The sequence below is a fragment of the Monodelphis domestica genome, chromosome X, assembly GCF_027887165.1.
Source record: "Monodelphis domestica isolate mMonDom1 chromosome X, mMonDom1.pri, whole genome shotgun sequence".
Classification (NCBI taxonomy): Eukaryota; Metazoa; Chordata; class Mammalia; order Didelphimorphia; family Didelphidae; genus Monodelphis; species Monodelphis domestica.
In genome coordinates this window covers 39,095,476-39,120,710 of record NC_077235.1, presented here as the reverse complement: position 1 = coordinate 39,120,710, position 25,235 = coordinate 39,095,476, and the positions used below count along the sequence as shown (strand labels likewise).

At 40.9% G+C, this 25,235-nt stretch overlaps 1 protein-coding gene across 1 annotated transcript; it reads left to right on the top strand.

Moving 5' to 3' along the window:
* Nucleotides 1-16,745: 16,745 nt before the first annotated feature.
* Nucleotides 16,746-21,360, top strand: LOC103099935 (neurofilament medium polypeptide-like). The gene is made up of 2 exons (XM_007507382.3): nt 16,746-18,405; nt 20,976-21,360. The coding sequence occupies exons 1-2, from the start codon at nt 16,907-16,909 to the stop codon at nt 20,995-20,997; spliced, it is 1,521 nt and encodes a 506-aa protein (XP_007507444.1). The 5' UTR covers nt 16,746-16,906; the 3' UTR covers nt 20,998-21,360.
* Nucleotides 21,361-25,235: the final 3,875 nt, after the last annotated feature.

Below are 25,235 nucleotides of genomic sequence, written 5' to 3'. Positions count from 1 at the left end.
CCGACCTTTCCAGAGGGGCTCCCTTCTATATTGACTCAGCTTCTAGCTAACTTTTATTTAGTTCTAAGGCTGAAGAAGTTATTTACTTTAGTTCCTCATTGGATTTCTTGATCATGGTTTCATCTAGTATTAACCTCAGGGTTTCTATGTTGGAATCGGGTGGCCTGTCTTCCATTTAGGCATCCATCTTGGCCAAAAGTCAAGTGTTTCTATAGCGATCCAGATGGCCATCCCTCAGTACCTTCTCATCCTGTGCAATTCCTGTCTAAATCTTTTGGAACTCCTTGACTGAGCCTATGCTTAAATTTTAAAACCATGTTAACATCCTCTAAAGTGACATGCATGTCTTTGATGATATTTTTATTGCCTTGTTTTGCACCAATGGTAACATTCTGCAATCTGGACCCATCTCTGTCTCTTAAGGTAGTTTTTATCTCATGAATGTATTAATCTATACATGATCTCTTTAGGCTTCTATGAAAGCACTTTTTACCCACCATGCTTTCTTGCAAACTAGCAATTCAACAGTGCAAGGAATCACATGAATTTTATGACAAAATCTTTTGCTTTTCTTCTACCTTAGCTCTGCAAGCCTCCTCCTGTCCTCAGGACCTTGAAAATTCATTTGGGAGGAATTTTTAAAGCTCTGACACTTTGGCTATGTTCTCTTTAAAACAACCTAGAACAGAGAGTTGGAATTTCAATATTATGAGGCTTTGGGGATTTGCAGAAAACATTTCACAGGGGCTCTGCTCTGGACCAACTGATGCGATTATTCACAAGCAAATCCTGGGAGAGCTCACAAGATAACTTTGCTGAATATTCAGAGGCTCTTCTGAAAGGAAGAGGGCCTACCAGTACCAGATCTCAAGTCATCCTACAAATCAGTAATCATGAAATGTTTTGGCACTGATTAAAAAATAGAGAAGTCAATCAGTGAAGCAAATAAGATAAATAACAAAACCAAGTAAACTATCCTAGTAGCTTCATGTTCAGCTACCTCTAAGACCCCTGGTATTGGAATAAGGAGTCACTATTCAGAAAAAGTGCCAGGAAAACCAAGAACCAATCTGGCAGAAATCAAATTTAGACCAATACCAAACACCATATACCAAGTTAAGCCACAAGTGGATATGTATATATTAAAAGTTAAGCCATAAACAAATTGGAGAAGCAAACAAGAAATTACCTGTCAGATTAGTGGATGGGAAGAAAATGTGTGACCAAACAAATTATAGAAAGGATCACAGGAAATAAAATGGACAATTTGATTATATATCATTAAAAAGTTTCTGCGCAAACAAGACCAATGAAGCTAAGGCTATAAAGAAAACAGGTAAATATGTGTGTGCCGGGGTGGGGGGGGATTTTGCAACAGATAATGGTCTAATTTCCTAGATGAATAAGGAATTGATTCAAATGCATAGCAATAAGAGTTATTGTCCAATTGATAAATGATCGAAGGAGGTAAACAGGCAGTTTTTCGAAGAAAAAACCCAAGTTATCAATAGGCATTAAAAAAAATCTTCCAACTCACTAATAATTAAAGAAATGTAAATGAACTCATCTCAGAATGTTTAACTTATACCTATCACTGGAAATGAGGAGGAGGGAAAGAAACAGCTTTCTGTTGATTGAAAAACATTTCATGGAAGCAAAAAAGTGAAATGAAGGCATCAAGCAAGTGTCTCATCAATAAAAAAAAATTAGTGAAAGTTGCAAATAGTAAAATATACTTTATACATCAGGAAAAATTTCATGACACGATATGACCAATAGGCCTACATATAAGTGGATTGGGCTTCCTGGGAAGTTATGGTTTACTCTTTATTAGAGCAAAACATGGATGTCTACTTTTCAGAGATATTATAAAGGATATTGTTTTAGGTATGGTTTGGACTGGAAACCCACTGAAGTCTCTTCCAACACCGAAATTGAGAAAGTTTAGCCTGGTGAGAGTTATTGTTTGTTGGTGCCATTGAGTTGTTTGAATCCACGTGTGCCCACGTAGAAACAGATGGTGCCTGATTTATGTTGATGATGAACAAATTTGTAGATTGTGCCTAGAACTGACTTGCATTCACAATCTACTGGTTTAGTTTTCCTAATTGGGAGCCATTCAACACATCAAGAATGATTTCCCAACAATTAGCCTTGGGAACAAAAGCAAATAAATGTATTTTCTCCAGGGTTTAGTGGCTTTATAAGGAGTTTTGGTGGCCTAATAGTAACTTGTGAAGATAAAAGTCATCCTTGCGAGGTGATGGAATGAAGTAAGTGGAATGAGGCCTCTGGGCCTGATGCTCCATCCACTGAGCCGCCCAGCTGCCCCCTGAACCTAAGTCTTCCTGATTCTCTGCTCAGTGCTCTAGTCACTGTACCAACAGATTGCCTCATGATGATGGTCATCCTTGTTGATATTATTAGACAGTGCATGGCAATTTATTTAATCCCTGTGATTCATCGGTGTGGGAAAATACCTGTTTGGACAATATCTGCACTGGTTCAGATCAAGTGACAACTGTTCTGTAACTTGAATCGGAGAGAATTGCCTGGAGTCACCAAGAAAGGAAATGACTCACCTGGGGTCCTACAACTAGCATGTTTTAGAAACAGAACTTGAACCCCCATCTTCCCATCTCCAAAGTTGTCCAGTGGCCAATCGGCCTCTTACCTGTCATATAGGGAATGGTTTCTCGTCTTTCTTTGTATGCCCAGTGCCTGGCACACTAGTCTCTTAATCCATTCTTGTCAACTGGCTGACTTGAATTGCATTTCGTATCACTGGGGCTCCATTTAGCCCCTGTCCAAGATGTGCTGTGGGCCCGAGGGAGATTCTGAAGCTTTGGGCACAGTTATGCCTAAGAAATGGTCCTTCTGCAAATACTGAACTTTCTAGAAATTTCAGCAGTTCCTAACTTATTTTGCCTGCTGTTGGAGGACACTTATTCAGCAGAACTTTGCATGATGAATATGAACAGTGCAATTTCAGGCAGCTTCAAGGAAATTAAACCTACTATTAAAATACCGTAACCACCAGCAAGAATTTCTTTTCCCCACTTGTACCAAGTCCCTTCATGAGATGTCTGCCAGGAAAAAATGTGGCCATCCGTTGTCAAGCATCAATTGTTTCTCCCAAGTCTAGGGCAACGTTTAAAGGCTCTTTTTCATCCGTTACAAACACCCAGCTGCAGCATGACTTTCAAATAAGCACTATTGACTTTTGTATAAAAGGTTTGTAAATATAGTGGATAAACAAGGAAAATGGCAGCCCCCTTTTGCCCTGGATTCTTCGCTGCCCAGTGGGTGTGCTGTTCCTTTCAAAAGCTTGCCTTCTGCCAGAAATCAGGGCACTTTGCACAAGGTCAGCAGTTGTGGGCTTTGAGATAAGCAATGCCAGTTGCAAATTCTAAGGTTAATATACTGGAATGAATGAGACACTAGGGTGCCGTACCTACCCACTTTGCTTAGGCTGCTACCTTCTGGAGAACTGGCTTGATCGCCATAGAAGATAAGCAGAGTAGGAGCAAGTAACGGTATAAATAAGCCTACCTTCCCAGCCTGGTTGTGCATTTTGTGCCCCCATCCACTCCATGCTGCAGCTGAACTCACCTCCTTGCTCGCTGAACTCAGCATCCCATCTTTTACCTTTAACTTGGAACCGGCTCGTCCCCATTCCTGCTCTGCCCCCATAGGGATCAAGCACGAGGGACCCAAATGTAAAGAACAATCTAGGCAGTGGTCAGAGAGGGCAATTCTTGTCTGCAGTGTGAATGACTGCCACGCTCTTCCACTGATATTATAACATCATTTCAACTAGGCCTGCCTCTTTTGAAGATGGCACTTTCATCATATAGAGTTTTTTACTTGGTTTTTTTCCCTCTTAAAGAAATTCATTTTGATAAGGAATGGCTCTCTGACAATGGCAGTCAGGAAATATGTAGGGGATGTAAATATAAAAAATACAAGGACAAATTATTTTTTAAAAAGATAGGACAGCGAGGTAGCACAGTGGATAGGGTGCCAGGCCTGGAGGTGGGAGGATCTGGGTTCAAATGTGGCCTCAGACACAACCTTGCTGTGTGACCCTAAGCAAGTCACTTAACTTCCATTGCCTAGAACCTTGCCACCCTTCTGTCTTAGAATTGATGCTAAGACAGAAGGTGACGGTTACAAAAATTAAAGAAGATCAAATTCATGTTCTTCATTCATCAAACCCCATTCCAGCCTTAATTATACGTATCTCTTAGGATTAAAAGTTGTTTTCATGTGACATATGAACTTGACTGTCTCACTACAAATACAAGACCATATATTTATTTTGCATATATTCCGTATTTACTTGGATATGTGCCATTGTCTTCCCGATATATATATATATATATATATATATATATATATATATATGATGGCCAATACATGCTTGTTGATGAATAAGTAAGTGACCAACAGGTAGAATTAGTCAGTTTTGAGAAAAAAATTCCCTTCTATAAATGACTCTGCAAACGTGTTCTAAATCACTAACATTAGAGTAATGCATATGCAAACAGCTTTGAGCTTTTGCCTCCTACCCTGCAGGTTGACAAAGGTGGCTACAAATGAGAGCAGTTAATTTGGGGAGAGCTATAGAAAGATAGGGCTTGCTAATATACTGTTTGCAGAGCTATGAATCAGTCCAATCATTCTGAGTTCTTATCTTCGGTGAATTCTTACATATGTTTTTCCATTTGGCCAATTTTGCTTTGTGGATTTTTGTGCCTCTTTTACCATTTGGCCTATTCTGGTTTTTAAGATATTATTTTCTTCAAAATTTGTTGTGTCTCCTTTATCAAGCTATTGACTCTTTTTTTCATTGTTTTTTAAAATTACTCATTTATTTTTTTGAATTCTTCCTCTACTTTGCTTATGGGAGTTATAAATCATTTCTGAGCTCTTCCAGGAATCCTTTTTAGGCCTGAGACCAATTCATATTCTTTTCTTTGAGGATTGCATTATAGCAGTTTGACATTGTTGTGTTTTGATCTTCCCTGTCACTATAACAACTTTCTGTCAAAAGATTCTTTTTGTTGTTATCGTTTGCTCATTTTCTGAACTGATTTCTTGACTTTGACTTTATGTTAAAGTTGGGCTCTGCTCTTAGGATAGAAGGAGCATGTCCCAAGCTTTAGATTTTTCATGATTTTTTTTTCAGAAATTCTAGGGGTCTGTAAATTTTCAGTTTTCCAAGGTGGTTTGATCTAAGGGAAGATGTGTTTACTACTCTCCTGACCTCTGCTCTAGTCTATGAGCTACCATAAGCACCCTTTTCCACTCTGGAACTGTGACCAAGATGTCACTGTGCCCCTGTGGCTGCAAGCTCTGGTGTGCTAGTGCTCCTCCTTGTCCTGACACTTCCACTCATAACTGCAATCCAGATCCAAGAATGGGCAATGCAACAGAGTCTTGTACCTAGTGCTAGAAAATAGACCTTTCTGATCTCCTTCTGTGCAGTTGTTTGACCATATTGCTATGCATGGGCTAAGACTTCTGGAATCTGCTGCTGACTCAGTTGCCCCCAAGGCAACTGATTTGCTTGTATGGCCTGTGCTGGTTGGACTGCACTCCACCCTCACACCAGTGAGACAGACCTTTCCTGCCAACATTCTAAGTTGTCTTGGCAATGAAAATCATTTCACTCCATCCTTTTGTGAATTCTGCCACTCCAGAATTCATTTTGAGGCATTATTTTAAATTTACTCAGAGGGGAATTTAGGAGAACTCAGGTAAGTCCCTAACTTTTAAACTCTGTCATTTTGGCTCCCTTCGCCCAATCATTTTGAATAGATATTTGGATTTATGCAGGAAAAATGATTTAACTATTCATACTTTTTTACTATGAGCTAGCTCTCACCATTGGCCACAGAAGTAAAGGTCAGAAACAAAGGTCTAATCCAGTGACAGTGAACCTTTTAGAGATGGAGTTCTAGGCCCACCTAAACCCCCAGATCTAGTGCTGTGCCACCCCCTGAGAACCTGGGCCCTGTCCCATCCCCCTTACTCCACATAGGTGAGGGAGGAAGTGTTCTCATTGGGATATTGGGCAGAAGGGCAGGTCATGTGAGGAATGCCCTCAGTGAGTGTAGAGAGGGGGAGGAGAGTGGCTCAAGCACTCTGCTACCTTCTAGCTCTGCTGCCTGTGAGCTGCCCACCTTCCCCACTGTGTGTTCCCATTGGGTTGCTGGGCAGAGGGGCTGGGGATGTGAAAAAAAATGTTTGTCAAGCTACATGGAGAAGGGGAGTCCCCCTGCCTTTCTAGTAATGAACTGGCAGAGAGTGAGCACCAGCATGTGCCCACAGTGAGCACTCTGCTTGCCATCTTTGGCACCCATGCCATAGGTTTGCCAGCACTGATCTAATCTGTACCAAAATGTTCTGATTAGAATTTTGTGGCAATAAAGATTTAAGGAGGGAGAAGTGGGCACTTACCAGTTGGAAAGCATTTGAACAATCTTGGCATGTGAATGTAATGGATTATTACTGGGAAACAAGAAGTAACAAACTCAGAGAAATGTGAGATGGGCATGAACAGAAGCCGACTGAAGTAAACAGAACCAGGCTAACAATGTACAAAATGACTACAGTAATACAAATGAAAAAATCATGAAGAAGATGATGATCTTAAGTAGCTGAAAAACCAATTAAGATCTCAAAGAAAGAATAAAGCAGCAAGGTAGGTAGAGGGCTGGTAAGAGCAGAGTGCTAAATTCAATGACCAGATGTGATTGCTATGTTGAGTGTTTTGGCTTAACTTTTTTTGTTAAAAGGGAGGATGTAAATCCAAAAAACATTATCCTTGTACTAGATGAAGGGTTTTTAACGAGGAGTACATGGATCCCCTAAGGATGGAGCTTAGATTTCATGGGATCCTTGAACTTGGGATGAGAAAAAAACACGTCTTCCTTTTCACGAACAACTTACTGAACTTTAGCATTTCCTTTAAGTATTAATTTAAAAAAACCAAACATGATGCTGAGGAGGGTTCTTTAGGCTTTACCACATTGCCAAAGGGGCTCATGACATAACAAAGGTTAAGAATTCTTAAACTATACTAAAATTTTCATGAGCTAATCTCATTTCCCAGATGGCAGGCCACTAGAACAAGTAGATCTTTTGCCTTTCTCTACCTCCTTCCCCCCAGCTCTCCATATCAAAGACAGTAGCTCAGGATATAAGAAAAAGATATTATCTCTGAGTGGAGTGGAATTTGGGGGGAGCTTGCACCCCAAAGTCACTGTAATGAGCAGAGAGGACGTAGATAGCTGCTTGCAGAGAAAGTGTGGCCTTCATTAGGAAGGGGAGAGGATGGGGGCACTGCTCCGAGTGGGCGACCCAAAGCAAGTGTCCAAAGATACTCACTTCAGATCTAAATTTGTGGGAATTTAACACAGTGCTGCTCTTCTTGTCGCCCACCACCTGGATGTAACACAATGTCTGTGTATGTTAGATTTTCTTTGTCTTGTCCACCCACCTTAAGTTTCCCAGCATTCTCACACCTATGGGCGCATTCCGTAAGTTTGCAGTTTCAAAGTTGAGGCAGGATTTAGACATGTCCAAGGCCTTTTAGACTGAAATGTTTAGGACACGGAGTCCAGATTATAATTCGGAGTTTTAAGACTTTTCCCAAGGGAAGAAAAAGAAGGGGAGAAAAAGTGGGCGGGGGGCACATTAGAAAAGAGTGAATGAAAGGCCTATATTTATGTATGTGTTGTATAAAGCTGCTTGGGGGGGGATTTCTCTGCTCTTCAGGAGAGGTTGGTATTTCCCTTCGGAAGGGCATCTAACTTCCACTCGGTTTCTATAGGAAGTTGCCAATCTGATTACTAATACTAATTAGTGTATACTGGGGAACAATGCACGATTTCATCCCGTACATCTCCATCCAGAAAGCCTTCACTGAAATACAAACAGTAACCAAAGATTTAAAAACAAACATTTCATGGTAAACAATACTGCCAGGATAAACAGAGAAAGAGACAGAGACAGAGACAGTGAGACAAAGAGAGAGACAGAGAGACACAGACACAGACACAGACAGACAGACAGACAGACAGAGAGAGAGATTGCTCAGCATGGGGTAAAAGCTATTCCTGCTTGGAAAAGGTGCTGGAAAGATTATTACCCCCACTTCTTTCTTTCTCTCTCTCTCTCACTCTCTCTCTCTCACTCACTCACTCTCTTGTTCTCTATTTCTGTGTGACTCTATGTCTCTGTCTCCTCTCTCCCTTATTCTCCCTCTCTCCCTCTCTCTATCTCTCTTGTTCTCTCTCTCTCCCTCTCTCACTTGTTCTCTCTCTCTCTTTGTGTCTCTCTGTTTCTCTCTCCCTCTCTCCCTTTCTCTCCCTATTTGTCTCTGTCTCTCAATATCTCTTGTTCTCTCTCTATCTCTCTCTCTTTGTGTGTGCCTCTGTCTCTCTGTCTCTCTCTCTCCCTCACTCTTGTTCTCTCTCTCCCCCTCTGTCTCTGTCTCTCTGTCTCTGTCTCTCTCTGTCTCTCTGTCTCTGTCTCTGTCTCTCCCTATCTATCTGTCTCTCTGTGTCTCTGTGTGTTTCTCTCTGTCTCTGTCTCTATCTCTCTGTCTCTCTCCCTCTCTATCTCTCCCTCCCTCTCTCTGTCTCTTTCTCCCGCTCTCTTGTTCTCTATCTCTCTCTCATTCTCTCTCTCCTTCTGTGTGTCTGTGTCTCTCTCTCTGTGCCTCTCTGTCTCCACTCTCTTGTTCTCTCTCTCTCTCTCCGTCTCTATCTCTTGTTCTCTCTCCCTCTCTGTCTCTCTCTCCCTCTCCCTCTCTCTCTTTCCCTGTTTATCTGTCTCTGTCTCTCAATCTCTCTTTTGTTCTCTCTCTGTGTCTCTCTCTCTTAGTGTGTGTCTCTGACTCTCTCTCCCTCATTCTTTTTCTCTGTCTCTCTCTCCCTCTCTCTATCTCTCTTGTTCTCTCTCCCTCTTTATCTCCCTCCCCCTCTCTCTTGTTTTCCCTCTCTTTGTGTCTCTGTCTCTTTCCCTCTCCCCCCTCTCTGTCTTTCTCTCGTTCTCTCTCTCCCTCTCTGTCTCTCGATCTCTCTCCCTCTCTCTATCTCTCTTGTTCTCTCTTTCCCTCTCTATCTCTCCCTCCCTCTCTCTCTCCCTCTCTCTCTGTCTCTCTCTGTCTCTCTCTCTCCCTGTCTAACTGTCTCTTTGTGTCTCTCTCTCTGTCTCTTCTCTCTGTCTTCCTCTCCCTCTCTATCTCTCCCTCCCTCTCTCTCTTGTTCTCTCTCTCCCTCTCTCTCTTTCTCCCTCTATCTCTCTCTTGTTCTCTCTCTGTCTCTGTCTCTTTCTCTCTCTTGTTCTCTCTTTTTCCCTCTCTCTCTTTCTCTCTTGTTCTCTATATCTCTCTCACTCTCTCTCTTGTTCTCTCTCTGTGTCTCTCTGTCTCTCTCCCTCTCCCTCTTTCAATCTCTCTGTCTCTGTCTCTCTGTCTCTCACTCTCTCTCTCTCTTTGTGTCTCTCTGTCTCTCTCCCTCTCCCTCTTTCTCTCTCTATCTGTCTCGGTCTCTCAATCTCTCTCTTGTTCTCTCTCTCTGTCTCTCTCTCTTTGTGTGTGTCTTTGTCTCTCTCCCTAACTCTCTCTCTCTCTCTCTCTCTCTCTCTCTCTCTCTCTCTCTCTCTCTCTCTCTCTCTGTGTCTCTTGTTCTCTCTCCCTCTCTCTGTCTCTCTCCCTCTCTCTGTCTCTCTTGTTCTCTCTCCCTTTCTATCTCTCCTTCCCCCTCTCTCTTGTTCTCTCTCTCTCTTTGTGTCTCTCTGTCTCTTTCCCTCTCCCTCTCCCTGTCTCTCTCTCTTGTTCTCTCTCTCTCTGTCTCTCTCCCTCTCTCTTGTTCTCTCTCTCTAACTGTCCGTCTCTCTGTGTCTCTCTCTGTCTCTCTGTCTCTCTCTGTCTCTTCCTCCCTCTCTCTCTCTTGTTCTCTCTGTCTCTGTCTCTCTCTCTCCCTATCTATCTGTCTCTATGTCTGTCTCTCTCCCTATCTATCTGTCTCTCTCCCTGTCTATCTGTCCCTGTCTCTGTGTCTCTCTGTCTCTGTGTCTCTGTCTCTCTCTGTCTCTGTCTCTCTTTCTGTCCCTCTATCTCTCTCTCTGTCTCTCTCTCCCCCTCTCTCTGCCTCTCTCCCTCTCTCTTCTTCTCTCTCTCTCTCTGCCTGTCTATCTGTCTCTCTGTGTCTCTCTGTGTCTTTCTTTCTGTCTTTGTCTCTCTGTCTTTCTCTCTCCCTCTCTCTTGTTCTCTCTCTCTCTCTCTCTCTCTCTCTCTCTCTCTCTCTCTCTCTCTCTCTCTACCTGTCTATCTTTTGCTCTGTGTCTCTCCTCTCTGTCTCTTGTCTCCCTCCCTCTCTCTCTCCTGTCTCTTTCTCTCTCTTGTTCTCTCTTTCTGTGTGTCTCTGTCTCTCTCCCTCTCTATCTCTCCCTCCCTCTCTCTCTTGTTCTCTCTCTCTCTGTCTGTCTCTCTCTCCCCCTCTCTCTTTTGTTCTCTCTCTCTTTGTGTCTCTCTGTCTCTTTCCCTCTCCCTCTCTCTGTCTTTCTCTCTATCCCTCTCTCTCTGTCTCTCTCCATCTCTCTTGTTTTCTCTCTATCTGTCTCTCTCTCTCCCTATCTATCTGTCTCTCTCTGTATCTCTCCCTATCTATCTGTTTCTCTCTCCCTGTCTATCTGTCTCTGTCTCTGTGTCTCTGTCTCTGTGTCTATCTCTCTTTCTGTCTCTCTCTCTGTCTCTCTCTCTTTCTCTCCCTATCTATCTATCTCTGTCTGTCTCTCTCCCTGTCTGTCTCTGTGTCTGTCTCTGTCTGTCTGTCTCTTTCTCTTTCTCTCTTGTTCTCTCTCTTTCTGTGTGTCTCTCTATGTCTCTCTCCCTCTCTCTGTTCACTCTCTCTCCCTGTCTATCTGTCTCTCTGTGTCTCTCTGTGTCTCTTCTCTCTCTCTCTGTTTCTGTCTCTCTCTCTCCCTATCTATCTATCTGTCTCTCTGTGACTCTCTGTATCTCTCTCTGTCTCTGTCTCTCTCTCCATCTCTATCTCTCCCTCCCTCGCTCTCTTGTTCTCTCTCTCTCCCTATCTGTCTCTCTCTGTCTGTCTCTGTGTCTGTCTCTCTCCCTATCCATCTGTCTCTCTCCCTGTCTGTCTCTGCTTCTGTGTCTCTGTCTCTGTCTGTCTCTTTCTCTGTCTGTGTCTCTATCTCTCTCTGTCTCTCTCTCTCCCTCTCTCTCTCTTGTTCTCTCTCTCTCTTTGTGTCTCTCTGTCTCTTTCCCTCTCCTTCTCTCTGTCTCTCCCTCTCCCTCTCCCTCTGTCTCTCTCCCTCTCTCTTGTTCTCTCTCTATCTGTCTATTTGTCTCTCTGTTTCTCTTCTCTCTGTCTCTGTCTCCCTCCCTCTTTCTCTTGTTCTCTCTCTTTCTGTGTGTCTCTCTCTGTCTCTCTCCCTCTCTCTTGTTCTCTCTCTCTCTCTACCTATCTGTCTCTCTGTCTCTGTCTCCCTCCCTCCCTCTCTCTCTCCTGTTCTCTTTCTCTCTCTTGTTCTCTCTCTCTTATTCTCTCTCTCTTTGTGTCTCTCTGTCTCTTTGCCTCTCCCTCTCTCTGTCTCTCTCTCCCTCTCTCTCTGTCTCTCTCGCTCTCTCTTGTTCTCTCTTTCTACCTGTCTATCTGTCTCTCTGTGTCTCTTCTCTCTGTCTCTGTCTCCCTCCCTCTCTCTCTTGTTCTCTCTCTCTGTCTCCCTATCTATCTGTTTCTCTCTGTCTCTCTCCCTATCTATCTCTCTCTCCCTGTCTATCTGTCTCTGTCTCTGTGTCTCTCTATCTGTCTCTCTCTCCCTCTCTCTCTTATTCTCTCTCTCTTTGTGTCTCTCTGTCTCTTTGCCTCTCCCTCTCTCTGTCTCTCTCTCCCTCTCTCTCTGTCTCTCTCGCTCTCTCTTGTTCTCTCTTTCTACCTGTCTATCTGTCTCTCTGTGTCTCTTCTCTCTGTCTCTGTCTCCCTCCCTCTCTCTCTTGTTCTCTCTCTCTGTCTCCCTATCTATCTGTTTCTCTCTGTCTCTCTCCCTATCTATCTCTCTCTCCCTGTCTATCTGTCTCTGTCTCTGTGTCTCTCTATCTGTCTCTCTCTCCCTCTCTCTCTTATTCTCTCTCTCTTTGTGTCTCTCTGTCTCTTTGCCTCTCCCCCTCTCTGTCTCTCTCTCCCTCTCTCTCTGTCTCTCTCGCTCTCTCTTGTTCTCTCTTTCTACCTGTCTATCTGTCTCTCTGTGTCTCTTCTCTGTCTCTGTCTCCCTCCCTCTCTCTCTTGTTCTCTCTCTCTGTCTCCCTATCTATCTGTTTCTCTCTGTCTCTCTCCCTATCTATCTCTCTCTCCCTGTCTATCTGTCTCTGTGTCTCAGTGTCTCTGTCTGTCTCTCTGTCTGTCTCTCTGTCTCTCTTTCTGTCTCTGTCTCTCTCTGTCTCTCTTGTTCTCTCTCTTTCTGTGTGTGTCTCTATGTCTCTCTCCCTCTCTGTTCTCTCTCTCTACCTATCTGTCTCTCTGTGTCTCTTCTCTCTCTTTCTCTGTCTCTCTCTCTCTCCCTATCTATCTGTCTCTCTGTGACTCTCTGTGTCTCTCTCTGTCTCTTCTCTCTGTCTCTGTCTCTGTCTCTCTCTCCATCTCTATCTCTCCCTCCCTCTCTCTCTCCCTATCTATCTGTCTCTCTCTGTGTGTCTCTGTGTCTGTCTCTCTATCTATCTGTCTCTCTCCTTGTCTATCTGTCTCTGTCTCTGTGTCTCTGGGTCTCTGTCTGTCTCCTTCTCTGTCTCTGTCTCTATCTCTGTCTCTGTCTCTGTCTCTGTCTCTCTCCCTCCCTGTTTCTCCTGCTCTCTCTCTCTCTCTCTCTCTCTCTCTCTCTCTATATATATATATATATATATATATATATATATACATATATATATACATATATATCTTTCTCTTGTTCTCTCTCTCTGTCTCTCTATCTATCTGTTTCTCTCTGTCTCTCTCCCTATCTCTCTCTCCCTGTCTATCTGTCTCTGTCTCTGTGTCTCTGTCTCTCTCTCTGTCTCTATCTCTTTTTCTCCCTATCTATCTGTCTCTCTCTGTCTGTCTCTGTCTCTCTCCATATCTATCTGTCTCTCTCCCTCCCTGTCTATCTGTCTCTGTGTCTCAGTGTCTCTGTCTGTCTCTCTGTCTCTCTGTCTCTCTTTCTGTCTCTGTCTCTCTCTGTCTCTCTTGTTCTCTCTCTTTCTGTGTGTGTCTCTATGTCTCTCTCCCTCCCTCTGTTCTCTCTCTCTACCTGTCTATCTGTCTCTCTGTGTCTCTTCTCTCTCTTTCTCTGTCTCTCTCTGTCTCTCCCTATCTATCTATCTGTCTCTCTGTGACTCTCTGTGTCTCTCTCTGTCTCTGTCTCTCTCTCCATCTCTATCTCTCCCTCCCTCTCTCTCTTGTTCTCTCTCTCTCTCTCCCTATCTATCTGTCTCTCTCTATGTGTCTCTTTGTCTGTCTCTCTCCCTATCTATCTGTCTCTCTCCCTGTCTATCTGTCTCTGTCTCTGTGTCTCTGGGTCTCTGTCTGTCTCTTTCTCTGTCTCTGTCTCTGTCTCTATCTCTGTCTCTGTCTCTGTCTCTGTCTCTCTCTCTCTCCCTCCCTGTTTCTCCTGCTCTCTCTCTCTCTATATATATATATAGAGAGAGAGAGAGATAGAGATAGATAGATAGATAGATATAGATATCTTTATATATCTATATATATTTATATATATATAATGTATATAGCTATATATATATATATATCTTTCTCTCTCTGTCTCTCTCTCTCTCCCTATCTATCTCTCTCTCCCTGTCTATCGGTCTCTATCTCTGTGTCTGTCTCTCTGTCTCTCTCTCTCCCTCTCTTTCTGTCTCTCTCCCTCTCTCTTGTTCTCTCTATCTACCTATTTGTCTCTCTGTGTCTCTGTCTCTGTCTCTCTCTCTGTCTCTATCTCTTTCTCTCCCTATCTATCTGTCTCTCTCTGTCTGTCTCTGTCTCTCTCCCTATCTATCTCTCTCTCTCTCTCTCTATCTCTCCCTCCCTCTCTCTCTTGTTCTCTCTATCCCTGTCTCTCTCTCTACCTCCCTCCCTATCTATCTGTCTCTCTCTGTCCCTCTCTGTCTGTCTCTCTCCCTATCTATCTGTTTCTCTCTCCCTGTCTATCTGTCTCTGTCTCTGTGTCTCTGTGTCTCTGTCTCTCTGTCTCTGTGTCTGTCTGTCTGTCTCTTTCTGTCTCTCTCTGTCTGTCTCTGTCTCAGTCTCTCTCCCTATCTATCTGTATCTCTATCTCCCTGTCTATCTGTCTCTTTCTCTGTCTCTCTGTCTCTCTCTGTCTCTGTGTCTCTCTGTCTCTGTGTTTCTGTCTCTGTCTCTGTCTATCTCTCTCTTTCTGTCTCTCTCTCTATCTCTTTCTCTTTCTCTCTCCCTATCTATCCGCCTCTCTCTGTCTGTCTCTGACTCAGTCTCTCTCCCTATGTATCTGTACCTCTCTCTCCCTGTCTATCTGTTTCTGTCTCTGTGTTTCTGTGTCTGTCTCTCTCTCTGTCTCTCTGTCTCTGTCTCTGTCTTTCTCTTTCTCCCTCTTGTTCTCTCTCTTTCTGTGTGTCTCTCTCTGTCTCTCTCCCTCTCTCTGTTCTCTCTCTCTACCTGCCTATCTGTTTCTCTGTGTCTCTTCTCTCTGTCTCTCTCTGTCATTGTCTCTATCTCTCCCTATCTATCTGTCTCTCTGTGACTCTCTGTGTCTCTCTGTCTCTTCTCTCTGTCTTTCTGTCTCTGTCTCTGTCTCTGTCTCTGTCTCTCTCTCTCTCTCTCCCATTTCTCTCATTTACCTGGAAATTGTCCTCTATCTATTGCTGCTGGTGTTTGATTTTTCTTTCCCTTCCCTTTCCTTCCTCCTTCCTCCCTTCTTCCCCTTTCCACCCCTTCCCTGTCTTTTCTCTCCCTCCAAAAACTAGTTCAAAACACTTTTTGCATTGCTATAACCCTTCCCGAATCTCAAAACCGTTCACAGTTCTGTCTTTTTCCAGGAATGGAGAAAATCTATCACTTCCTGAGTCTTGAGGGACTTGGTGCCACGCAGCCCCCATCACAACTGGCACACATCCCTAGGCTTTCTACAAATGACTGTCAGGCATTTACACAGTCATTCAGAAAATGTCCCTGGAGCACCCATTTGGGACAGAGAGATTTGATCTTCCCCCCAAACTTGGGAGTGAATGGCTTGAACTTTTCTCTGGAGCATCATCTACACCTTCCTCAATTCTTTTGTGTTGCCACCTTCTCTTTCTCTACATCAGAGATAATGGCGCAGGGCTCCTTCAGCATCTTCAAATCAGCGCTCTAAATAGCCCCATCGACTGTGTTTTAGCATCTTTCTCTATAATGTTTGTGCTTTTCCCCTATTCACTGGCATCCAAATCCTTCCTAAGTGTGGAGATCACTTGGGCCATTTTTGTCTCATATCACCTGGCCTAGACTGAGGTCTACACGGAGAGTTCTCATTGAATTAGCTCCATCTAGGGTGGCCTTCTTGACCTATTTTGGTTCCTGAATCCTTTTGTTAGTCTGGTGAAGCCCTTGGACCCCTTCTCAGAATAATGTCTTTAAATGCATAAAATAAAGTAAACAGGACTATATGGGAAACCAAAAATACATGTTAAGTATACACCCATAGCTATATATTTTGAATGTGTATGTATGTGTATATATGCATATATAGGGGTAGCTGGGCAGCACAGTGGCTAGAGCACAAATCTGGAGCCAGGAAGACCCGAGTTCAAATATGACCTCAGACATATACTAGTACAAGCCGTGTGATCTGGGGCAAGTCACTAATCCTGCTTGCCTCAGTTTCCTCGTCTGTAAAATGGGCTGCAGAAAGAAACGGCAAAGCACTCCAGTATCTTTGCAAAAAATAAACAAATAATACAAAACCTTAGCTGGACTGGAATCAGGCTCCCAGGTCACTTCTATACCATGCTAACCCTCCTCTCCAATTTTTTTCTCATTTTATAAGTTGCGGAAGGGTAGCCATTTTGTTTACTTGTATTTGTATCTTGGATGTTTAGCACATAGTAGGCATGTAATGGATGTTGGGATTCTGATTTGGGCTGAAGGTGGGTTTGATCGGAAAGGAAGGTAAAGCTTTGGTCTCTGATACCTATCGATCGGGGACCTCTCGACAAATTCACAACATTTTGAAAAATGTTCCGAAAGGAAACCGGGTACAGTAGCCTTTGGGGCATCCCCTTGCCTTCCTTTAGTGTCTCATTTCTCTCCGCATCCTCCCACATTTGCTAAAGGGAGCTTTCTGAAATGTCAATCTGTATGTGTCAATCCCGGCTCAATGAACTCTACTGACTCCCTATTGCCTTTAGGTTCAAACAGAAGTTCTGTTTAGCTTTTAATTCATAATGACGCGCCTGTGGGGCGTGCTTCTGAGTGTATAGTTCTGAGGTGGGGGAGGGGGTTTCCTAGGGAGACACGTGCAGAGTTCTGAGGTGGGGTTTGCAGAGGGGCAGTGTGCACAGTATGGGGGTTGTGTGTTAGAGAACTGTGCACTACATTCCAAGGGTGGGACTCCAGACGTGATATGTGCAGTGTTCAAAGTGGCTCGTCTGCATAAATTCTGAGGGCGGAGTCACCCAGAGGACCAATGAGAAAGTGCGTAGGAGCGCCTGTGGCGTCATGCGTAGAACCCAAGGAAAGAGCGGGAAAGTTCCTGTGAGGAGCTGTAGAGAAAGCAGACGCCAGCGGAACCTGGTGCTGAGCTTACAGAGCCCAGGGACCTGTGGCTCTTGGTCCGGCTCTGCCGTGAAAGCCAGTGGAGCCCTTGCGGGCCCGGTTCCAAAGCCGTGATGCCTCAGCGGAGACGTAAAATAAGAACAGCCGCCGGTGGGTCGAAACCAGAGAGAGCGGAGTCCGGCGGAGAGGCAGGTAGGCCCCACCAACCCAAAGATGAGGAGAAAGTTTGTCCAGTTCATAAAGGTGGACAGAGGGGTCGCCGAAGTGAGGGAGAACCGAGAGGGGCTCGAGCTGAGGGAGCAGAAAGGCCCTTGCGAGCCAGAGGGGAGAAACGAGAACGACCTATCCGAGGTGAGGCCTCTGTTGAAAGCCAGAGTTCTGCCGGAGCTGAGGGAAGTGAGAGCCCTGTTCAAGCCAAGGGAAGAGAAAAGACTACTAAAGCGGAGGGAGGCGACTGGTCTCTTAGAGGCAAGGGAAAAGAAAGGCCTACTAAAGCTGAAGGAATGGAGAAGCCTGTTCAGTCCAAGATAGTAGTAGAGAAGCCTGATAGAATTCAGGGAGCAGAGAAACCTGCTCTGGCGGAGAAGCCTGGTCGAGGTGGGAAGGCGGCTCGCGGTGGGAGGCCTGAGACAAGTGGAAAGCCCAGAGAAACCGAGAGGCTTTTGGGGGATGAGAAACCCACTCAAGTTGAGAAAGCCACTGGGGCCGAGAAAGCCACTGGGGCGGAGAAAACCATTCGGGCAGAGAAAGGCACTCGGGCGGAGAAAACCCCCCGCGCCGAGAAACCCACCCGCGCCGAGAAAGCCACCAGCCCTGAGAAACCCACTAGTCCTGAGAAAGCCCCCCGCGCCGAGAAAGCCACCCGCGCCGAGAAAGTCCCCCGCGCCGAGAAAGCCACCAGCCCCGAGAAAACCACCAGCCCAGAGAAACCCACCAGCCCTGAGAAACCCACTAGGGCCCAGAAAGCCACTCGGGCCCAGAAAGCCGCTCGGGCTGAGAAAGGCACTCCAACTGAGAAACCGGCTGCGGCCGACAAACCCGCTCGTGCTGAGAAAACCGCTGGGGCCGAGAGACCCACTCGAGCAGAGAAACTCATTGGGGCCGAGAAGCCCTCCCGACCTGAGAAACCTACCGGGGCCGAGAAGCCCTCCCGACCTGAGAAACCCACTGGTGCCGAGAAACCCACTCGAGGTGAAAAATCCACTCGGGCTGAGAAACCCACCAAGGTCGGCCAACCCTCTGTGGCCAAGAGGCACTCCAAGGTGAGGGAACTTGTCAGTGATGAGAGCCTGGAGTTCCAAGAAGAAGAGGGGTTCCCTCCAGCTCAGTTAGAGGAATCTGAGGATGATGATGAAAGAGAGCCACCAGAAGGGGAGAATGAGGCAGATGAAACTGGCTTTGAAGAACAAACTGAACAGTATAGCTGGGCGAAGACATCTCATCTCATAGTGCTGATCGTCGTCTTGACAATTATCTCCGTTTTGCTGTTTATCTACTGGAATTTTCCTGAGCTTAGTGAAGAAGAAAAAGCAAGTCTGAAGTTTCCCAGAAACCTAGATGAGTTGACAGCCTTAGCAAAACTTTTCGCCAAATACAAGGACAACTTTTATGTGTAAGTATTTTTCAAATTTATTTTGCCACATATTTTTTCTTGCAAATATTTTGTCTTTTCTCTATCCTTTCTAACTAACCTTATTTCTTGTTTGTTTGTGCTAAGGCCTTGGTGCTTCTTGTTGTCAGGTGCTTTTGTTTTTCATTGAGAGACAGTGGTGCCTTGCAAGGAGGGCAAGGAAATGGTATGGGCAGGTTGAGAGTATCTTATTGGTGACATTATAGTTTTGAGAATTGTGTCAAATGGGTAGAAAAAGTTATTTCTTGGTTTTTTCAATTTTGAAATAAAAGGTACTTGGGTCTTAATCTCTCTGGACTACATCTTGGGGCTACAAGTCCCTATTTTCCTGTTTTCAAATCATTTCTTCAGCAGTGGGGCAAAGAGAACATTTCTCTAGCCAATGACTGAAGGATAGGGCAATGCCAAGCAGGGAAGAGGGAGAGGAATTGGGAAAAGGACATTATTTTAATTATTGGGGGGCAATAAAATAATGAATAAATGTACAGTTTCTGAATAAATTTACAGATGATAACTGTGGGCAAGAATATTAGTGGCAAGTGGTAGAAAACTTCCTGTGATATCTAACTGCCCTGTATTTAAATACAATATTTGAAGATATTATATATATATATATTATATGTATATATAATTATATTATATGTTATGTATATATAATTATATATACATTATATGTATAGAATTATTTAGATATCATGTCTATATAATTATATATTATATGTCTATATAATTATATATTATATGTATATATAATTATATTATATATGTGTTATAATATTATATTATATATCATGTGTATATATAATTATATTATATATATCATTTATATATCATTATATATTATGTGTATATATAATTATATATGTGTTATAATATTATATTATATATCATGTGTATATATAATTGTATTATATATCATATAATTATATATTATTATATCATATACATGTGTTATATAATTATATTATATATCATATGTTTATATAATTATATTATATATCATATGTATATATAATTATATTATATATATTAGATGTATATATAAATATATTATTATATAGATATAAATACTGTATTTAAATAAAAATAAATTGGGACTATTGAGGGTTGGGTTGGGTTGGGTTTTCTTTCCCTTACCAAATCATAATTTAGTAAATGAATATCTCAATAGAAATGATAATTTCTACTTTAATAATATTTGATGGAAAGATAAAAGTATTACCCTGCTTGCTTATTTTAGCCATTTCACAGAAAACCTACTTGAAAAAATGTAATGGAAACATTCTGGATACTCTTTTTTTCCTCCTTTTTCACACTCATGCTAGTAGATATGTTTAAATCTAGACTCTTGGCAGGCTGAGGAATACAGTTGAATAGCAAGTTATTTCTACTTATGGGTTTTGATTTTTGTTGTCCTAAAATTAAAAAAAAATCTATTGCAACCAAAAGCAGGGAAATCTTTCATAACCTAAATTTGATATTTATCCAGTGAAAGGAATCAGATGCATTCCAGTTTTTTTAAACCCTTACCTTCTGTCTTAGAATCAATACTGTGTATTGGTTCCAAGGCAGAAGAGTGGTCAGGGCTGGGCAAAGGGGGTCAAGTGACTTGGCCAGGATCAACATAGCTAGGAAGTGTCTGAGGCTAGATTTGAACCCAGGATCTCCCATCTCTAGGCCTGGCATCCACTAAGCCACCTAGCCTGCCCCCTGTGCTCCAGTTTTAAAAGGCACGAGCACCAGAATTGTCCATTGCTTTCTGGTTTTTCTCTTGTTGCTGTTGTTTTAAGTTCTCTTTTACACTGTTGTAGTTTTGTGTATATATAGTGGGTTTTTTTGGTTCTTGTTTTCTTCCACTTTGTGTCACTTTGTATGAACCTTCCCTTTTTTCTTTGTATTATTCATGTCTCTTCCTCTTTATAGAGGGATATATTTATTAGATTCATAGATTATAATTTGTTATATATATAAAAATATATAAATTGTTTTAATTATAATATAATAATTTATCTATTCTCCAACCATAGGGCACAAAGCTTAACAAAAATTGGTACTATTTTTATAAATGATGCTTCTAAAAATATTTTTGAATAGATAGATCTTTTTGTCAGTAACCCACTGAGAATACAAGCCAAAAGGGGCCTTGTTGGGTGCAATGCTATAAACTTTTCTTTTTAAAAAATGGCATTGTTACCTTTCTTTCAAAATTATAATAAAAAAAGATTGGATTAATTACATCTTGTGTATCCGTTTGAATTTAGTAATGAACTAGTGTACTATCTTTGTATAGTCCAATCAACATTGATTGTTCCTTGTTCCTTCTTTTACCATGTTTGGTAATTTTGTGGCTGTGAGGCTATTCCTGAAGCCTGTTTCAATTTGCATTTTGGATATGTTTAATGGAAAAAAATTACTCCCCAGTCCATAGCTTATTTTAGCTGCATTAATTTTGTTTGTGAAAATTTTTATTTTTATAAAATCAGCATCATATACCTTGTCTTTTAGTAAATCTCCATGTTATAGCTAGTTACAAAAACTTCTCTTGTCCACAGTTGTAAGAAACATAAACGCTGATTGGTTCCCGGGAAGCAGATGATGGTGGCGGAGGTTTTCCAGAATCCGAAACCATGAAGTATGCAGTGGAGAATGATGAAATTTCGAGATGGGGAAGAGGAGTGTTGAAGAAACGTTTAATAAAAGCAATGTGCCTGGTGGAAAAAAATTCGGAAAATAGAGGGTTGATGTTTATTTAACTTTAACACTAATTGTTAGTGTTAAGTAATAAGTCTCCCTCCTCAAAATATTTTGCATTCATTTATTCCACCTGTAAAATAAGAAAAGTTCCATTGATCGTTTCCAGTTTTTTCCTTTTATACCCACAAACTATCAGCACAATTTCTGGTTCATAGTTTGTGGTTAATAAAACGTTCAATTGAATCGAGCCTCCAGTCTCCTTTATTTTTGTATCGTAACTTTATGTTTAGTCTTTTATCTATTAGAAAGGTATCATGGCATATGGAATAAGGGCTGACTTGAACTTATTTTTTGTCAAATTATTCCCCAGTTTTCCCAGCAAATGAAAAAAATATTTTCAAAGTGCTTAGCATAATGTCTGGTACATAGTAGGTGCAAAATAAATGATTCTTCCCCTTCCCTTCATAATAATTTTGTTGAATGCCCCCCCACCAGTATCCTTCTTGGGTTTATGGATGGTTAATTAGTTAGTGATACACTTTTCCTAGTAACTCTTGCTTGTCTAGTTATTGCCATCTATCACTTTGTCCTATTTTTAAATTTCAGTTCCAGATAGTTTTGATAATTATTCATTTGAGATCTCTAGTAATGCCAACCCCTCCTTTTTGACTCATTTTCATTATATCCCTTGATAGCGGTGACATTTTGTTCCTTTTCATGAATTTTGTTATCATTTTCTCTAATTTTTATAAAATATATCCTCCTATTAAATTGGTATAGCATTAAAACTGTAAATAATTTTGGGCAGGCAGGATTTTTTTCATTAAATAGGCATGACCCAGCCATGAGCATTGACTATCTCTTCAGTTAGTAGCAACTAGATCACTTGGTGGCTAGAGCACTGGACCTGGAGTCAGGAAGATCCGAGTCAAAATTCAGTCATAAACACTGTGAACCTAAGTAAGTCACTTAACTTTTCTTTACTTTAATCTCTTCAACTGCAAAATGGGCATAATAATAATAATCCCCACCTCTCAAGATTGTGAGGATAAAATGAAATAAGACAAAGCATTTAGTACAATGCCTGGTACATAGTATATGCTTAACAAATACTTGTTTCTTTCCTTATTCAGATTATTTAGTATTTATATTATTTTATCTCTATGTTTTGGTAGGTAAATGCTGGGGGCGGGGTACTTATTTTGCAAGTTATTTCACTTCTCTTCTTGGTTTTTGTTATTAGTAGCCAAAAAATGCTGTTGGGTTTTGTAGACTTTTTTAAAAGTTTTGCTAGTTTGATGAATTTATTTCCTCGATTTAAAAAATTCTCTAGGGTTTTCCAAGTTAAAAAAAATCATGTTATTCATAAATACACACACACACACACACATATATGTATAATGTTTTAGCTTTTCCACTGCTTATTCCTTGCATCTTTTGCTTATCTTTCTGTATCTAATATTTCTCCAACTTCATCAAATAATGGTGATGGCAGGGGGCATCCTTGCTCCACTCCTGATCTTATTGGGAAAGCTTTAAGTGTTTCTCTATTAGACCTAATAGTGACTCTTGGTTTTAGCTCAGTGCTTTTGTTCAGGTAAGAGAAAGGTCCTTTCATTCATATAGCATTAAGGTTCCCCTCTACAGCCATTTTGTCAATTATTTCTTTTTGTACACTGTGCTGTTTCTAATACTTACGGCATGTTTTCTCATAGGATATGTTGGAATATGTGGTGTTCAGACTCTGTTCCTTCATATTTATTTGGGAGATAAACAGTTCTCAGATTTCCTCACCAACCTTTTTCCTTTTAGACCGTGCTTTGATTGTGGAGGTCTGAAATGCTCTGGTTGAGTTATTTGAAAAATGTCGCCCTATTCTTTAAACTGTGTGTTTCGTTGGTGTGTGTTCTGCACGATTATTTCAGCTCCTCAGCTTTATTAAGATTTTCCATTTTTACATTCAGTCTCTTAGATTCTTCCTTCAGTGCAATGAACCTTATGGACTCCCTTTTCAAGTTTATAAAAGGGTTTTTATCAAAGTCTTTAAATGCATAAAACAAAATACTTAGGATCATAAAGAAAACCAATTATATCACAGTACAGTTCTCAAAAAATTAAAGAAAAAAGATCATAACCTCAATTTAAGAGAATCTGTAGTCGATGAACTTTACAGCTTTCAGGTCAATGACCCAATGAATTCTGTTAGCTTTTCCTTTTATAAAGGGTAAATGGAAAGCAAGGGCGGAGCTTGAGGAATGGGCAGGGTTGTGGTCTGTCCACATCCTAATTATTTAAGAGCTGAAATGAGAATATTTGTTACATAAAGCTGATAACTTCATAAACAGCACAAATACTGGAGAACAGTCAAGTGGATGGACTAAAAGTCATTTAGCGTTAGCTTTGCATCTTGTTTTTTACACGTGAATATGAATGTTTGGAGGATTCACTCCAAAGAATAACATTGAGGCAGTCTAAGAAAATCTGCTTGAGAAACTCTAGAATCCTTATTCTTACACTCTTGCTCTCTGCTCCTTCTACCCATAAGCTCCACTGCATTGCCTCTGAGATTCCCATTAAGCATTAACCTCTCTTCTCCAAGATTGCTATTCGCTTCTCCTAGATTAGAGGAACTAAACTGTGTTGTTGAAAAGGCCACGTCCTGGGCTATAGAGTACACAGGAGCGAGAACGAATTATCTAAAATGGGCTTTTAATACATATCTTTATTCTATTTTTAAGAATGTAAAAGCTTTGAGCCGATGATATATATGGGGCTTGTAAAAAAAAAATCAAATGCTTTCAATTGTGGTCCACTCAAGTAATTTTTGAAAATTTAGTTTAAATGGACAATATATATGTGTGTTTGCGTGTGTTTATATATGTTAATATGTTATAGTATATTTATATTTAAAATATATAAATAAAACAAAATTAAATACATAAATAGAAATATATAAAAGATCTATTTTAAACACAAATAAATATATAAATAATTTATATTTATTTGTATTTAAAATATATATTCTTATATATGTTTTATATATATTTATATATATTTTAAAATATATTTTATGTATGTTATTCATAAATATATGTGTATATAAAATATATGTTATATAATATGTAAACTATTATATTTAATTTATATATGTATATATAATTTATATATGTTATAATTTATATTCTGTATAGAATATAAATCATCATTTATATCATATATGATTATATGTTATTTATATATTATAGCATATAAATTATGTAATTTATATTATATGTAGAATATAAATTATATTTGATTTATATATTTATGTATAAAATATATGTATACCTATATATTAAAATGTGTGTAAATAGATAAATTTAATTGATATATAATTTATATATTATATTTTATAATTTATATTATATCTCATATAATATAAATTATATTATATTTACAGGACATTGGCAATGAGCATATTCTCTTACTGTTTTGTAAATACTATTTTGGGGAGAGTGAGGAGTCCTACATATAGTTATACTCATTTGATTCGTGAGTCTGAAACATTTTACTATAGTTTTCAAGGCACATTTTTGTGTGTTTCTTTTCCAACAATGTAGGACAAATGAATCTGAGGAACTACTTAGTCTGTCGGCCATCACTTGAGAGCTTCTTGGCTTATCTGGCTTGTCCCTCAGTTAATAGAGTATACTTTTCAGGTCACTTATGTGTAGTTGTCAATGTCTTCCTTTAAAAAAAGCAAACACTTTTTCTGTTTCAATTAGGTGCTCTAAGAGTGATCTATTTTTTTAATAGTATATGGAGAAGCCATTTGGTATGGTGAAATGAGCCCTAACTAGGCAAGATCTGGATTCTAGTTCACTTTCTGCTAATTAATAGCTGTGTGGCATTGGTAACCCATATCCTTTCTGCTGGCTTTATTTCCAAAAGGGGGGTAGGTGGACGAGGTACTCTATAAGGTCCATTTTAGTTCAATATTTTGGGAAAGAAGTATTTTTTAAAATCTGGGGGAAGAAATATTTTTTAAAATTTCTAACCCTTATGTAGACTCTAAATGATTACTCTATTGCAAATATTAATAATATGGAAATAGGTCTTGATCAATGATACATGTAAAA

What these genes read in the sequence shown, in the direction of transcription:
- LOC103099935 (XM_007507382.3), top strand. Translation starts at nt 16,907, where the DNA reads ATGCCTCAGCGGAGACGTAAAATAAGAACAGCCGCCGGTGGGTCGAAA. An exon ending in TACAAGGACAACTTTTATGT is followed by an intron (nt 18,406 to 20,975) that starts GTAAGTATTTTT and finishes TCTTGTCCACAG; the next exon opens with TTGTAAGAAACATAAACGCT.